The sequence below is a fragment of the Heterodontus francisci genome, chromosome 1, assembly GCF_036365525.1.
Source record: "Heterodontus francisci isolate sHetFra1 chromosome 1, sHetFra1.hap1, whole genome shotgun sequence".
NCBI classification, from domain to species: Eukaryota; Metazoa; Chordata; class Chondrichthyes; order Heterodontiformes; family Heterodontidae; genus Heterodontus; species Heterodontus francisci.
Genome location: NC_090371.1, coordinates 129,035,263 through 129,051,866, shown reverse-complemented (window position 1 = coordinate 129,051,866; position 16,604 = coordinate 129,035,263). Strand labels below are relative to the sequence as shown.

At 42.5% G+C, this 16,604-nt stretch overlaps 1 protein-coding gene across 1 annotated transcript in view; it reads left to right on the top strand.

Moving 5' to 3' along the window:
* gabrb1 (gamma-aminobutyric acid type A receptor subunit beta1) overlaps positions 1–16,604 on the top strand; it is a 458,334-nt gene that overhangs the window by 270,647 nt on the left and 171,083 nt on the right. Inside the window, exon 4 of the mRNA XM_068058329.1 lies at positions 15,513–15,733. Within this exon, the coding sequence (XP_067914430.1) occupies positions 15,513–15,733 (221 nt within the window). The remainder of the gene's footprint in view (positions 1–15,512; positions 15,734–16,604) is intronic.

The following is a 16,604-nucleotide window of genomic DNA, read 5'->3' as shown; positions in this document are numbered from 1 at the left end:
AAATTAATCTCAGCTCACCAAAATGATTGCGAAAATCGAACCAGCAGCACTAACCAGTTGTGAAAGCAGCAAATATATTTTATCATTCGAGAGCACTAAGTTTGCTTACATAAGGCTTCAAAATTCTGATACTGGAGGTGGGTAAACTACAGATTCATTAGATAACAGTCAATTACACTATTTAAAAACTCCAATTAAGCAATTCCTAATTGTTGCTTTCATTCAGGTAAGAACATATACTCAAATATAAAGTGCTGAGAGAGAGAAAACATAAGCTGTTGAGTAGTTAATTGTCTTTATAACAAGGAACATATTTACTTATTTTTTACTCCCTCAAAAATACCACATTATGTACATTATTATCAGGCTTCCAAACTGTGGAACTCCTTACTTCCCTTAGTTTTCTCATCCAAGTTCAGTGCCACCTACCCATTATTTCTTGACTTATCTCAACTTCCATCCAACTGTTTGAAGCCATGATGCTGTCCGACACTTTGGTCCTTGACCTTTCACCTTGATTTAAAACATGTTAATTTTCAGTGCTTAAAATGGAAGCCAGCTGAAATCACAGGTCAATAGTAAAAAGCAAAAATACATAGTGAACTCAAATTTCTACCAGAGACACCTGCTGGAAGATAGCAGAAAATAGATACCTGTATGAACCAGAATCTACCTTTATTGTGCTTAAAAATTTGTTAAAGTACTCACTCCTAAGATCAACAAATCAAAAACATCTCCATTACTTTTCCAAAATCAAAAATGCAAACCCAATCAAAATTTGCTTTTTGTCAAAATGCATAATTATAAGTACTATGTTAGAAGTATGTCTGTTCATACAGCTCCTTATCATGTTTTGAAATATCTCAAAATGCTTCAGTCATAGTCATAGACTATGGTACAGAAGGAGGCCATTCGGTCCATCAAATCCATGCCAGTGCGTCACACGGTGACGACAGTGAATGGCTCATACAAAGAGATACTAATAAACCTAACAGCCCCACACTAGATTTACTGCACACCAAGATGTGTGTATGTGTATATGAGAAAGAGAGCTTGTTTGGTATTCGTATCCATTGCCAAATAAGGCTTAAGCTTTACTATTGCTCCCTTTCCATGGCTGAGTCTATAGAATACTTACTCGATGAGCATCCTTGAAATCAGGAACATGTCTCTCGTAACTACCTTCTACAACACCATGCATCTCTATCTTATAGGGACTGAGGTAACTGAAAGCATTGTCAATGTTTTTGGAGAAAAGGGGAGAAAAAAAAGACTTACATTTATAGAGTGCCTTTCACGACTACTGGACATCTCAAAACACTTTACAGCCAACGAAGTATTTTTTTAAGTGTACGTGCACAACAAATTCCCACAAGCATCAATGTGATAATGACCAGATAATCTCTTTGTGTGATGTTGATTGAGGGATAAATATTGGCCAGGACACTGGGGATAACACCCCCGCTCTTCTTCAAAATAATTGCCAAGTGATCTTTTTCATCCACCTGAGCAAGCAGATGGAGCTTCGGTTTAACGTCTCATCCAAAAGATGACACTTCCAACAGTGTAGCAGTCCCTCAGTACTGCACTGGAGTGTCAGCCTAGATTTTTGTACTCAAGCCCTGGGGTGAGAGGTGAACCCAGAATCTTATAACTTCAAGTTAAGACTGCTACCAACTGAGCCACAGCTGACACCAAGGAAGAATTAGGGTTTGGGGGATATGCAGAAGGGCAGGGTCAGAAGAGCAGAGCATTCAGGTGGAGATATAGGACTCTGGAAGATGATAGAGATTGATTGTGTCAAAGACCACAGAGGGATTAGTAAACAATGACAAGAATATTAAATTGAATGCATTGCTGAATGAGGGACCAGTATAGGTTAACAATAATAACAGTGATAGGTGAACAGAATTACTACAGAATAGGATATCGGCAGCATATAATTGGAGTTTATTCAGGGTGGCTTATGGGAGGTCATCAAAGAGAATTTTAGAGATGTTGGGAGTGAGGGGTTGGTGTTTAATCTCTAAAAATGGGAGGATTTGGGTCAGGTAAGATGTGAAAATTTAAAATATTCTCAAACTCGAACCCATTCCACCTCCAACCTGATCCCATTTCTGTTTTTAATAAAGGAGGAACAAGAACGGGCAACCAACGCACTCCCAGGAGGTGGGTTGCTCATTTAAATATGCTAATGAGGCTGCGTGCCTCAGATTTAACTAATTTCCAGGTTTAACCCTGGCTGGTTGGATTTTCCGGGCCTTGAGAAACCTGGCAGCTAAAGGGAGGCAAAGTCTGCTTCATGGAAGAGGTACATGCCTTTAGAGCACTGCTTGTGGACCAGGAAAAGCAGGAGTGCTTCGTCTCAGCCCACCTAGCTTACCTGCTTCCCTACGCATATGATCACCAAACCCTCACATGATCAGACCTCTCCTCCACCCCAGGATCTGCAAGCACCCCCAGTGATCAGGCCACAACCCCTCCCAGTAACTAGAACCCATACGACTGGGATCAAATAAGCCCTCCCCCCTACCCTCAGGATCAGACACACATCCCCAAGATCCAGATCCCCCACCCTCCCCCTTTCAATGCACCTATTAACCCTACCTACTCCTGGGTTGCAGCTTCCTCTAGAGCATTCCCCACCTGGTAGGGAGCCAAGCCTGTTAATCACGCTGGCTTCCGGGTGGGGAACTTGCTGGGAAGAAAGACACACGATTACTGTGGAGTAGAAGTAGCAGGAGTACTGTGTACAGTATTGGTCACCTTATTTAAGGAAGGATGTAGATGCATTGGAGGCAGTACAGAGAAGGTTTACTAGACTAATACCTGGGATGGGCGGGCTGTCTTACGAGGAAAGATTGGACAGACTAGGCTTGTATCCGCTGGAATTTAGAAGAGTAAGAGGTGATTTGATTGAAATATAAAAGATCCTGAGGGGTCTTGACAGGGTGGATGTGGAAAAGATGATTCCCCTTGTGGGAGAATCTAGAACTGGGGGTCACTGTTTAAAAATCAGGGGTCACCCATTTAAGACAGAGATGAGGAGAAAACATTTCTCTCAGAGGGTCGTGAGTCATTGGAATTCTCTTCCTCAAAAGGCAGTGGAAGCAGAGTCTTTGAATATATTTAAGGCAGAGGTAGATAGATTCTTGATAAACAAGGGGATGGAAGGTTATTGGGCGTAGGTGGAAATGTGGAGTAATCAGTTCAGCCATGAACTTATTGAATGGTGGAGCAGACTCGAGGGGCTGAGTGGCCTACTCCTGCACCTAATTCCTATGTTCGTATGCTCGTACGATGGCATTAAAACTGCACAGCATGTGAGATTATCAAACATCTCCCCCCATCCAACTCACAAAACATGCCCCAGTCAGGATCAGGGCTGTTGACTCGGGAGGTCACAAACACAGTTTATAATGGAAAGATTCTGTTGAGGGAGTTTCAGGAGTTAGGAGCTAAATTAAAAGGTAGGACCTCCAGGGTGGTAATCTTAGGATACAGATCAGCCATGATTTCACTGAATGCCGGTGCAGGCTCAATGGGCTAAATGGCTCATTCCTGCTCTTATATTCCTATAAGGTGGTGGAGGGCACTGTTCTCTTCAAGCTGCACGGCCACACAGTAACTTGTAACCTCCTGCGCAGGCCACACATAAGTCGGCCCTTTTAAAGGTACCACGCGTGGGCAGCTGCATATAAAATTTAAAAGGCCTGCGCACTTAAAGAAATCAGTTGCACACTACAAAGAAATATTAGAGGGTAGTGGAGAGGCTGAGTTAGACAATACTGCAGAGTTGAAAGTAATCAATCTTTGTGATGGAGCAGCCGTGAGCTTCAAAGTTCAGCTCAGGGTCTAACAGGACCCAAAGATTGAGAGAAGATTGGTTCAATCTGAGCAAGTGAACAGGATGGAGAGTAGAAATGGTATTTGTAGTGGGGGAATGGAAGCATACACATGAAGCCATCTAACAGCACGTAGGTAGTTGATGGGTTGAGAGAAGTAATGGAAGGTACAACTGGGTACTTTTAGCATAAATGTAAAAGCTGATTCCATGCTTCCAGATGATGTTGGCCAGGAGCTGTAGGTAGATAAGGAGGAAGAGGATAAATACTTGGGCTACCCCAAAAATGACAGTGTTGGTGAACAAAGAGAAACAATTGCTAAAGATAGGCTGGTACCATTTATCCATGTACGATTGGAACAATGCTTTGGTGGTTCCATAGAGTTGGACAACAGAAGGGAAGTATTAAAAGAGGGTTACATGTTCAGTGTGGGAGGTTAAAGCAGGAGAGAAGAAAGAGCTGCAAAGGCAGCTGCACAAATGACCTGAATCATAGAGACAAAAGTATTCATGAACTATGTGCATTTCATGTTTGAGAACTTCCTCCAATCTAAATACAGTTTGAGAAACTGTAGCAATTCACATCAATTGCCAGAGCAGAAGCTTCACTTATCACTTAGCAAGATTTAAATCAAAAGTTTTTGTTGCTTTTTATTATTTATCCTATCAATCATCTTTCAATCTACCACTAATAGCTTTACATGAATTAACATATATCAAGGTGTGTACAGTGTGATGCCTTTATTGTGTCATGAAGACACCACCTGCCATGAATGAGGCATATTAATTTCATCATATGAGCATTAATTTTAAACTGTTGCTGGAATGAAGAAATGACTTGTTTAAAGAGATCAGCAGTGGCTGGAAAATATTTGCATACTAAGAGACCGTACCTGGACACAATAGAACAGCTCCCTGATCCAATTAACCCAAATGGATTTTGATCACCAGACATTGAATGTGTAAGAAAGTCAGCATTCCAGGGGGTCTGCTAAGATGGAGAACCCACAAATGCAGGAGTTTGTTAAAACAGCTAGTCACATAACTAACCTGCTAGCCCAGGTTTTTGGTTTTGAACTGCTCACAGGACAGTTTTGTGTCAGATTGCAACTGAACTTGAAAGAAGAGAGCCTCTCTCTTGGCTAGCTCTCTCTCTCTCTCTCACACACGAATCTCTGGATCCACTGAAGTCACTTAAACCTTAAGGGAGAAAAGACTCCTACATTGAAACAAGTTTTAAAGTGTGCACTGGACCCTAACAAAACGCAATCAAAGACTCTGCGTCAAACTCAAAGGACTGTAAATAAATGTTTCCCTTTATTCCTTCCACTTTTCTGTCTCTATCTGCATGTGTGTTTATCGCACCTGCATGCTAGCGTGGTCGCGTCGCGTCGCGTATTCGTAGTCGTTAACCAAATTAGAGTTTAAGGTTAATAAACTTCCACCTTTCTTGTTTAAATCTAAGAAAACCTGTCTGGTTGATTTCTTTGCCTTACAATTGGAGAGCAGTGAACAAGGATTCACTGAGGAGGGAGCTAAAAACGTGATGTTTTTAAACTTAAACCCTGTTACAGTTAAACCAGGCAAAAGCTGAGAGGGAACCCCTAGACCCCTTTCTCACCTGGTCGTAACAATTGTAACATTATGAAGGTTTTTTTCCTTAGTGTTAGATGTTATGATAGGCATTTTAGTTTGAATTTTTGAATGGCATGGATTTCACAAACTAGCACTTCTGGTGCAGAGCTTCCTGCTGCAGGACATATATTTGGGAATTTGGGCATTGATATCAGTTACAGTCCATGTAATTTACCATCCATTAATAGATAGAAAATTGCATGGGTGCATTGACCTCTGTACCCAAATTCTTAGAAAGCTCTGTTACAGGAACACTAATTCCTCAAATCTACCAAATCATATTAATTGGGGCTAATTTTCAGAGTACACACTGGCAATGGGGAACCTTGCCCACCATCGGCATGTACATTTAAAAATTATTACCATTTATTTAACCTGTAAAGTTATGTTATTTTTCCAATACTTTGCCAAGGGCTACCTTGCCTTATTTGAGGGCCACCCTGAGGAATGTTCCAGTGTGTTGAATCAGAAATATGGGCTTGCACCACCTGGAGGGGGGGGGGTTCCTGATTTTAATCATCCCTCTATGGATAGTTGTTAATGGCAAGACCAATAGTTTTGTGAAGCCATAGACACTTCAAATAGCATTCCCTTATTTTTCATTACTGGGCACCAAAGGAAGGAGAAGGAACCCAACACAAACCCCCAGGTCTGCTAACATCCCACAGCTGGGGAAACCATAAATGAAAGCCAGTGGGCATAAAGCAGCAAGTCTGCTGAGGATGACAAATGAAAGAGAGGTGGGCCACAAGTAGCACCCAGTCGTATTATAATTACCACTGCTGGAAAGCAACATATCGCCTATCCATTCTCACAAGTAGGGCTGAATTTCATACAGGCAGCGGGGATGCCGACGCTTGGCCAGAAAGGCGAGGGGAACACTGCCTTGGCCGTTTGGGGAACCCTTGGCTGCATTTTATGGCACTCAGGCAGTTAACTGCCCGGCACTGGGGTCCCCATCCCTTTAAGGTGGCCACTGCTGTTACTGCAGTAGGCCTGAGACTAGGAGTAGCGCTGGAGCCCTGAGTGCAGATAAGTGGGGCAGTCTTCCCGGCACCAGTCAGGCAGGCCCTGGTGAGGGTTTGGAGGCGGGGTTGAGTGTCGAGGGCAGGGGTTGGGCTCCTGGCACAAGGGCGGCTTTTGTTGCTTTCGCCACTGGGGACTTTCCATGAGCAACAGATTGCCCAAACAGGAGAGGCTCCCCCACACACCACCCCCCCCCCACCCCCACCCTCAGCCCACAGGGAGTCTGTCTCGTTTTACTGCGTGGCATTCCCACATAGTGGGACTCCCACCAGCAATTGGTAAAATATCAGTGACGGTGGGAAGAGGCCCTTAAATGGCCATTAATTGGCCTCTTAAGGGCCTCAAATGGCCTCTGGGCGGGAAGGCTTCCCCATCCCTGACAAGATTGAATGGCGTCAAGAAGGCGAAGGGCACTCCACCCCACGCATTCCCTCACTATTTTATGGGCCCCACCCACCATGCTGCCTGTCCTTTGAGGACTGGAAATTTCAGCCTGCAGAATCTATTTTGTACGACAGAAGACACCAATACATTTCCGATAAACTTAGAATCATAGAATGATGTAACACAAAAGGAGGCCATTTAGTCCATTGTATCTGTCTTTGAAAGAAATTAGTCCCAATCCCCTGCTCTTTCCTCATAGCCCTGCAAATGTTACCCCTTCAAGTTTTTATCCACTTCCTTTTTGTAAGTTATTATTTAATCTTCTGCCACCACCCTTTCAGGCAGTGCATTCCAGATCATAACAGACTGGTTCTGGGGCAGGTGGGACATCTACAAGATGAGAACGGGTTGCACCTTAGCAGGACTCACAGGGAGATTTGCTAGTGCTGTTGAGGAGGGTTTAAACTGAATTGGCAGGGGGATGGGAACTTGAGAGGGAGTTCAGATTGGAGCGAAGCAAAACTGGTAACTTGTCGGGGCTGTGGGATCCAGGACCAAGTATCAGAGAGGAATACCAAGGTGCACAGAATACTGAGGGAGATAGATAGCATGAGAGTAAATAGTAAGTTATTATGTGGGGTCAGAGTAAGGGAGAATATAATAAAGTCTGAATCAGGGTTAATGTGCATGTATGTGAAGGCACGGAGTGTGGTTAATAAGACTGGTGAGATACAGATTGCCATGTGGGAATATGATGTTCTGGCTGTAACAGAAACCTGGCTCAAAAAAGGGCAGGACTGGTTGTTAAATATTCCTGGATACGAGGTTTTCAGGAAAGATAGGAAAGGGAAAAAAGGGGGAGGGATGATGGTATTGATTAAGGAGAGCATTGCAATGCTGGAGAAAAAGAATGTCCCGAGGGGTCGAGGAGAGAATCAATTTGGTTAGAGCGAAGGACTTATACAGCACAGAAACAGGCCCTTCGGTCCATCGTGTCTGTGCCGGCCATCAAGCACCTAACTATTCTAATCCCATTTTCCAGCCCTTGGCCCATAGCCTTCGATGCTATGGCATTTCAAGTGCTCAATTAAATACTTCTTAAATGTTGTGAGGGTTCCTGCCTCTACCACCTCTTCAGGCAGTGCGTTCCAGATTCCAACCACCCTCTGGGTGAAAATATTTTTCCTCAAATCCCCTCTAAACCTCCTGCACCTTACCTTAAATCTATGCCCCCTGGTTATTGACCCCTCCACTAAGGGAAAAAGTTTCTTCCTATCTAACCTATCAATGCCCCTCATAATTTTGTATACCTCAATCATGTCCCCCCTCAGCCTTCTCTGCTTTGAGGAAAACAACCCAAGCCTTTTCAGTCTCTTGATTGCTCGATGTTGTCTATAGGCCACCAGCCAGTGGGTAGGGCATGGAGGAACAAATTTGCAAGGAAGTGACAGAGAGGTGCAAAAATTATAGGGTAGTTATAATAGAGGACTTTAATTATCTAAACATAGACTGGGATAAGAGTAGTGTAAAGGGCAATGAGGGGCAAAAGTTCCTAGAGTGTGTTCAGGAAAATTTTCTAGAACAGTATGTTGCTCAGCCAATGAGAAAAGAGGCACTGCTTGACCTGGTTCTTGGGAATGAGGTGGACCAAGTGGATCAAGTATCAGTGGAAGAGCATTTAGGGGATAGTGATCATTGTATCATAAGGTTTAGGCTGACTATGGAAAAGGACAATGGGCAATCCAGAGTACGAATAATTAACCGGGAGAAGGCCAACTTCAATGGGGTAAGAATGGAGCTGGGGCAAATAAATTGGAGTCAAAAGCTGGCAGGAAAACCGGTAGATGAACAATGGGCTACCTTCAAAGAAGAGATAGTTTGGTCACAGTCAAGCTATGTTCCCTCGAAGGGGAAAAGTAGGGCAAACAAATCCAGAGCACCCTGAATGACAAAAGAGGTAGAGATTAAGATAAAGAAGAAAAAGTGTGCTTATGACAGATGCCGGGTAGAAAATACTATTGAGAACCAAGCTGAATACAGAAGGTCCAGCGGGGAAGTGGAGAAGCAAAAAGAGAGCATGAAAAGAGACTGGCAGCTAGCATTAAAGGAAATCCCAAAGTTTTTTGGGGGCATATAAATAGTAAAAGGGTGGTAAAAGGAGGAGTTGAGCCGATTAAGGACCAGAAAGAGGATTTACACATGGAGGCAGATGTCATAGCTGAGGTATTAAATGAGTACTTTGCATCTGTCTTTACCAAGGAAGAAGATGCAACCCAGGCAATGTTGAAAAAGGAAGTAAGTCAGACATTAGAGGGGTTTAAAATTGATAAAGAGGATGTATAAGTTAGACTGCCTGTACTTAAAGTGGATAAAGCACCAGGACCAGATGAGAAGCATCCAAAGATACTGAGGGAAGTGAGGGTGGAAATTGCAGACGCATTGGCCATGATTTTTCAGTCTTCCTTAGACTCAGGAGTGGTGCCAGAGGACTGGAGAACTGTAAACGTTAGACCCTTGTTCAAAAATGGGTGTAAAGATAAGCCCAGCAACTATAGGTCAGTCAGTTTAACTTCGGTGGTGGGAAAACCTCTAAAAAAAAATAATTTGGCACAAAATCAATAGTCACATGGATGAATGCAAGCTAATTAAGGAAAGCCAGCATGAATTTCTTAAGGGAAAATCATGTTTAACTAGCTTGCTGGAGTTTTTTGAGGAGGTAGCAGAGAGGGTTAATGAGGGCAATGCTGTGGATGTGGTGTACATGGACTTTCAAAAGGCATTCAATACAGTGCCACACAACAGACTTGTGAGCAAACTTGTAACTCATGGAACAAAAGGAACAACATGGATACGAAATTGGCTGAGTGACAGAAAACAAAGAGTGGTGGGTAATGGAGGTTTTTCGGGCTGGAGGAAGGTTTGTAGTGGAGTTCCCCGGGGATCAGTGTTGGGACCCTTGCTTTTCCTGATGTATATTAATGAGCTAGACCTTGGTGTACAGGGCACAATTTCAAAGTTTGCAGATGATACTAAACTTGGAAGCATTATGAACTGTGAGGAGGATAGTGTAGAACTTCAAAAGGACATAGACAAGTTGGTGGAATGGGCAGACAGGTAGCAGATGAAGTTCAATTCGGAGAAATGTGAAGTCGGAAGAACATGGAGAGACAATATAAAATAAAGGGTATAATTCTAAAGGGGGTGCAGTAGCAGAGGGACCTGGGTGTATTTGTGCATAAGTCATTGAAGATGGCAGGACAGGTTGAGAGCGCGGTTAATAAAGCATACAGTATCCTGAGCTTTATTAATTGGGCATAAAGTACAAGAGCAAGGAAGTAATTAGCTTGCATACATCCATGTGACTATTGATTTTGTCCCAAATTATTTTTTTTAGAAGTTTTCCCACCACCGAAGTTAAACTGACTGGCCTATAGTTGCTGGGCTTATCTTTACACCCATTTTTGAACAAGGGCCTAACGTTTGCAGTTCTCCAGTCCTCTGGCACCACTCCTGAGTCTAAGGAAGACTGAAAAATCATGGCCAATGCATCTGCAATTTCCACTAGGTTGGCCTCAGCTGGAGTATTGCGTCCAGTTCTGGGCGCTGCACTTTAGGAAGATCATGAAGGCATTGGAGATAGCACAGAAAAGATTCTTGAGAATGGTTCCAGGGATGAGGAATTTCAGTTATGAAGATAGATTGAAGTTAGGACTGTTTTCCTTGGAGAAGAGAAGGCTGAGAGGTGATTTGATAGAGGTATTCAAAATCATGAGGGGTCTGGACAGAGTAGATAGAGAGAAACTGTTCCCACTCATGAAAGGCTCAAGAATGAGAGGGTACAGAGTTAAAGTATTTGTTAAGAGAAGCAAAAGTGACATGAGGAAAAACATTTTCATGCAGTGAGTGGTTAAGGTCTGTAATGCGCTGCCTGAGAACGTGTTGGAGGCAGGTTCAATTGAAACATTCAAAAGGGAATTAGACAGTTATATGTAAAGGAAGAATGTGCAGGGTTATGGGGAGAAGGTAGGGGAATGGAACTGAAGGAATTGCTCTTTCGGAAAGTCAATGCAGACACGATGGGCCAAATGGCCTCCTTCTGCACTGTAACGATTCTGTGATTCTGTGATATTGAATAACAATTGAGGAAATAGTCATCTTTGCTTTCAAAATTTAACAAATAATGCAAAGAAGTTTCTTTGATATTCATCTCCAAAAACATATTTTTGTAAGATGTGCCTATTGTATTTTCCTGCCCCAATTTATCTCTTTCAAAAGGACTGTTAAATGATATGCCAATGCTTTGTAATCACTTCCCATGCCTGTCATTAATGTCATGCTGAGGGTGAGACCAACTTAATAACAGAGCCAGTACGGGTGTTTCTGAATGCTGTCAACCACAGTGATATCATTTCTACTGAGACTTAGAAGGAAATTATATGCATGGATTGCTTTACATTACTAGAGAAGTCATTATTGTTGAAAATATTGATAAGCAGTTACAATGGCAATAATCTGGATGAGGTCAGCCATGGAACCCTGATTGCAAAAGGTTAAGTGAAACATGGAACTGCAGTGCTAAATGAGAATTCCATACTCAGGGGACGACACAAGTGTTTTTGTAGCCTGCCAGATACCAATGTAAGGGGCATCATGGAACGGCTACAAAAGATTTGGGAGAGCAAAGTGGAGTTATCAAACATCATGATTCCCATTGGAACCATTGACACAGAAAGAAATAGAATTGTAATCCTACAAAGGAAGTTTCACAAACATGGCCTTAGGGTAACTCTTCGTGCCACATAGTCAATGTAGGAATCATAAAATAAATAATAATAAATAAATAAAATAATCATAAAATAGTGTAGTGGGAAATATTTGTGGGATACCAGGATCAACTCTGGAACATTAATGACCTGTGCAGGACAGATGAGTTCACATGAACAGAACTGGGACAAATGTCCTCATTGGGAAACTAACAAATGATGTGGAGGACAGGTTAAAACTAATATGGAAGGGGAAGAGGCAGAAATAAAACTAGGGAGCAGAAGAGAATAAAAAGGGAAAAAAGTATATGAACGATAAAAGAAAATTATAGAATGATACCGCACAGAAGGAGAGCTTTCAGCCCAGCATGCTTGTCCAATATGGAAAATAATAAAGTACAGAATCAGAGGAGGGGGGAATTACAACTTGTAAGATTGCCAAATGGTTAGAGACATGGTTGAGTTATAATGCACAAGAATTCAGTATTGGTTAGCGAAAGAGGCACAAATTGTTAGGGGGCTCATGGTATGTTATACAGAATTAACAGAGATGTGGTTTAGGCTGGGAGGACTGGGAGCTAAGCATTCATGGTTACAAAATGTTATGGGAGGATTGAGTAGGACAAAATAGGAAGGATGGGAGTATTAATGATTAGATTAGATTAGAGATACAGCACTGAAACAGGCCCTTCGGCCCACCGAGTCTGTGCCGAACATCAACCACCCATTTATACTAATCCTACATTCCTACCAAACATCCCCACCTGTCCCTATATTTCCCTATCACCTACCTATACTAGTGACAATTTATAATGGCCAATTTACCTATCAACCTGCAAGTCTTTTGGCTTGTGGGAGGAAACCGGAGCACCCGGAGAAAACCCACGCAGACACAGGGAGAACTTGCAAACTCCACACAGGCAGTACCCGGAATCGAACCCGGGTCCCTGGAGCTGTGAGGCTGCGGTGCTAACCACTGCGCCACTGTGCCGCCCCTTAAGTAATCAAAGACAACATAGGGAATCCTGTATAGCTGAATGTATCTGGGTAAAATTAAGGAATAAGAAGGGAGCTACTGGGAATTTATTATAGATGGCTGAAAAATGGAAAGGAGATAAAGACATATGTTGACGAAAGAACAGATTCATAATCATGGGTGACTTTAATTATCCAAAGATAAACTGGGCATAGAAGTGGCAAAGAAGTGGGGGAGGAGGGTTCTACAATATGCACATGACTGCTGTCAGTATGGGGGTGAATTTCCGGTGGGGTTCTGCTTGCTCACCAAAACTTTGGCAGAAGAACCATAGAAACTCCAGAGTTGCCAGAGCCTGCAACTATACTGCATAAGAATGAGAATTTAACAGACCAAAATTGCATTATAAATTTTAACATATCATTTTAACATTATAAATACTGGCATAAAAACATGACCAAAAATCATGACACAGATTTGTGGATAGGAAATGTGTCATGCACATGACTTTTAATGATATTTCAATGTCTTTAAACCTGTCCCTGATTCTTAACAAATTACATGACATGGTATTTGACTTTAAAAATAAATACAATGAAGTGCTAAGGCCTTGGTTCTTCATCGCTTTCTCCCTCCTTTTTTCTCTCATTTCCTGAAGGCAGTGAATCTTGATATGATGCTATTCTTTTGGCATTCATAGCCCTTTGGTACCCCTCTTAAGTAATCATTTTTCCTGTATAAGCCTCGATAGATGCTGTTGATGTGGTGTACATGGACTTCCAAAAGGCATTTGATACAGTGCCTCACAACAGACTTGTGAGCAAAGTTATAGATCATGGAATAAAATGGCCAGTAGTAACACGAATATGGTTGAGTGACAGGAAACAGAGAGTCGTATTAATGGATTTTTTTCAGACTGGAGAAAGGTTTGTAGTGGAGTTCCCCAGGGGTTGGTGTTAGGACCCTTGCTCTTCCTGATATATATCTAGACCTTGGTGCACAGGACAAAATTTCAAAGTTTGTGAATGATACAAAACTTGGAAGCATTGTGAACAGTGAGGAGGATAGTGTAGAACTTCAAAAGGACATAGACAGGTTTAGATTAGATATACAGCACTGAAACAGGCCCTTCGGCCCACCGAGTCTGTGCCGAACATCAACCACCCATTTATACTAATCCTACACTAATCCCATATTCCTACCAAACATCCCCACCTGTACCTACACTTCCCTACCAACTACCTACACTAGTGACAATTTATAATGGCCAATTTACCTATCAACCTGCAAGTCTTTTGGCTTGTGGGAGGAAACCGGAGCACCCGGAGAAAACCCACGCAGACACAGGGAGAACTTGCAAACTCCACACAGGCAGTACCCGGAATCGAACCCGGGTCCCTGGAGCTGTGAGGCTGCGGTGCTAACCACTGCGCCACTGTGCCGTTGGTGGAATGGGCAGACAAGTAGCAGGTGAAATTTAATGCAGAGAAGAGTGAAGTGATTCATTGTGGTAGGAAGAACATGGAGAGACAATATAAAATAAAGGGTACAATTCTAAAGGGAGTGCAGGAGCAGAGGACCTGGGTGTAGATGTGCATAAATCATTGAAGGTGGCAGGATAGGTTGAGAGAGCAGTTAATAGAGTATACAGCATCCTAGGCTTCATTAATAGGGACATAGAGTACAAGAGCAAGGAAGTTATGAGGTTCAATCTCAACTGGTGTATTGCATCCAGTCCTGGGCGCCACAGTTTAGGAAAGATACAAAGGCATTAGAGAGAGTGAAGAAAAGATTCACGGGAATGGTTCCAGGAATGAGGAACTTCAGTTAAGTGGCTAGATTGGAGCAGTAGTGAACTGTTACCCGTGGAGAAGAGAAGGTTGAGAGGAGATTTGATAGAGGTATTCAAAATCGTGAGGAGTCTGGACAGAGTAAAAGAGAAAAAACTGCTCCCATTGGTGGGAGGATCAAGAACAAGACGGCACAGGTTGAAGGTAGTTGGCAAAAGAAGCAATGGCGATATGAGGAAAACTTTTTCGCGCAGCGAATGGTTAGGATCTGGAATGCACTACCTGGGAGTGTGGTGGAGGCAGGATCAACTGAGGCATTCAAGAGGAAATTGGATGTTATCTGAAAAGGAAGAATGTGCAGGGCTACAGGGAGAAGGCGGGGGAGTGGCACTAGTTAACTTGCTCCTTCGGAGAGCCAGCACAGACATGATGGGCTGAATGGCCTCCTTCTGTGCTGTAATAATTCTGTGACTCTGTGACTCTATGATAGTGAGCTATTAAACTCAAGGTACCTAATACTGACCTCATACAACATGCTTACATGCATACACAGACTTCACAACAATCAAGCAAGACCCATTGCATGACTTCCCCCTCATTAGCCTAGGAACATTAAGTCTAGATGCAGCAGCCTCATCAGTCATTACCTACGGTATAAAATGACCACAAAACAGAGAAAACTGCTCCTCAAGGTCCTGCAAAAATAAAATTTATCCCATCATGTTTCTGTAATAACTTCTTATGAATCCCAGGGTGCAATTTCTCCTCCATGCATTATGAATGAAGGGAATAGTCTGTAACGTGTTCTGTTTTAATCTAAAATGTAAAATGCATTTGAATAACGCAAGAGGTCTATGGTCAGCATGTTACAATATAATTATACAGAAGCAGTGAGTGCTGCTGCTGTGACCCAAGACTGTTCACTATTGTAGGGGAGTAATATTAAGCTGACCTTTATAGGAAGCTATCATACTCCTAGTGCACTATAAATGGCATATGGTAGCTCGGTCATGTGATTGTGAAAGAAATGAGAGAAAGAAGCTCTTGATTTCCAGGAAATGAATATGAAAATGTTCTTTTCTTCTTTTGCACAGGATTATACTCTGACAATGTACTTCCAGCAGTCCTGGAGAGACAAAAGGCTATCTTACTCTGGAATACCTCTGAACCTCACTCTAGACAACAGGGTGGCTGACCAACTTTGGGTTCCTGACACCTACTTCATTAATGACAAGAAGTCATTTGTACATGGAGTTACAGTGAAGAATCGAATGATTCGTCTACACCCCGATGGCACAGTCCTCTATAGCTTGAGGTTTGTATTAACTATACCTGAATGACTATTTCACAGTCTGGGAGTGAAAATGGAGTATGAGTATTCATGCAGTTGCTAATACAAGATAATATTTGAATAACCATACTTGAGATTATTTTCCTCCCTCTTACAAGTTTACTGCAACTTCTCTTTTTTTCCAGGTCACCCCTTATCTCTCACTACCCAAAAGAGAGAGTAATTGCCTGTTCCCAGGCTTGTGTCAATTCTATTTAACCAGCAATTAGAATTAAATCAGCAGCTCTAGTTATCCCACTCTCTAGTCTTCCCCTTTTGTGTGGGAAAGCATCTGGTCTCCATGAGTGGTACAGCTGAGAATGAGTATGAGGATTATGGGCGGGGTGGGGCGGGGAGTGGGGGGGTGTGCAGTGGTTGCAGATCTACACTTTGATGGCACCATTTATTGAATAAACAGTGACACTACAACTCTAGTAAACACAGATGTTTCTCATTTTATTTTGTTTGGAAAAATTAATTTTTAAAAACTGAATTGCTTTAATGTGGTCATTTGGTTGGTTTATCTGTGATAACCATATACTCACACACATATATATATATATATATATATATATATATTATATACATATAGTTACGACCAAGCGCAATAGTTACGATCGACCGCAATCCAAATGCCCGCTTATTCTGACTGGTGTCAGCGCAGGCAAAGTCGACATAATTGCCAGCCCTGGCAAGAAAGAGTCACCTGTCTTATGCATTTGTGTGTGGCCGACTGTGAGATCCTGAAAATGTTTCCGGCACAACCCTCATAGGATCCAGCGGCAAAGAAGTTGAGGGCAGTGGTAACTTTGACAGCTACTGGTAAAGCATGGCTACCAGCTCCGCTGGGCGGTAA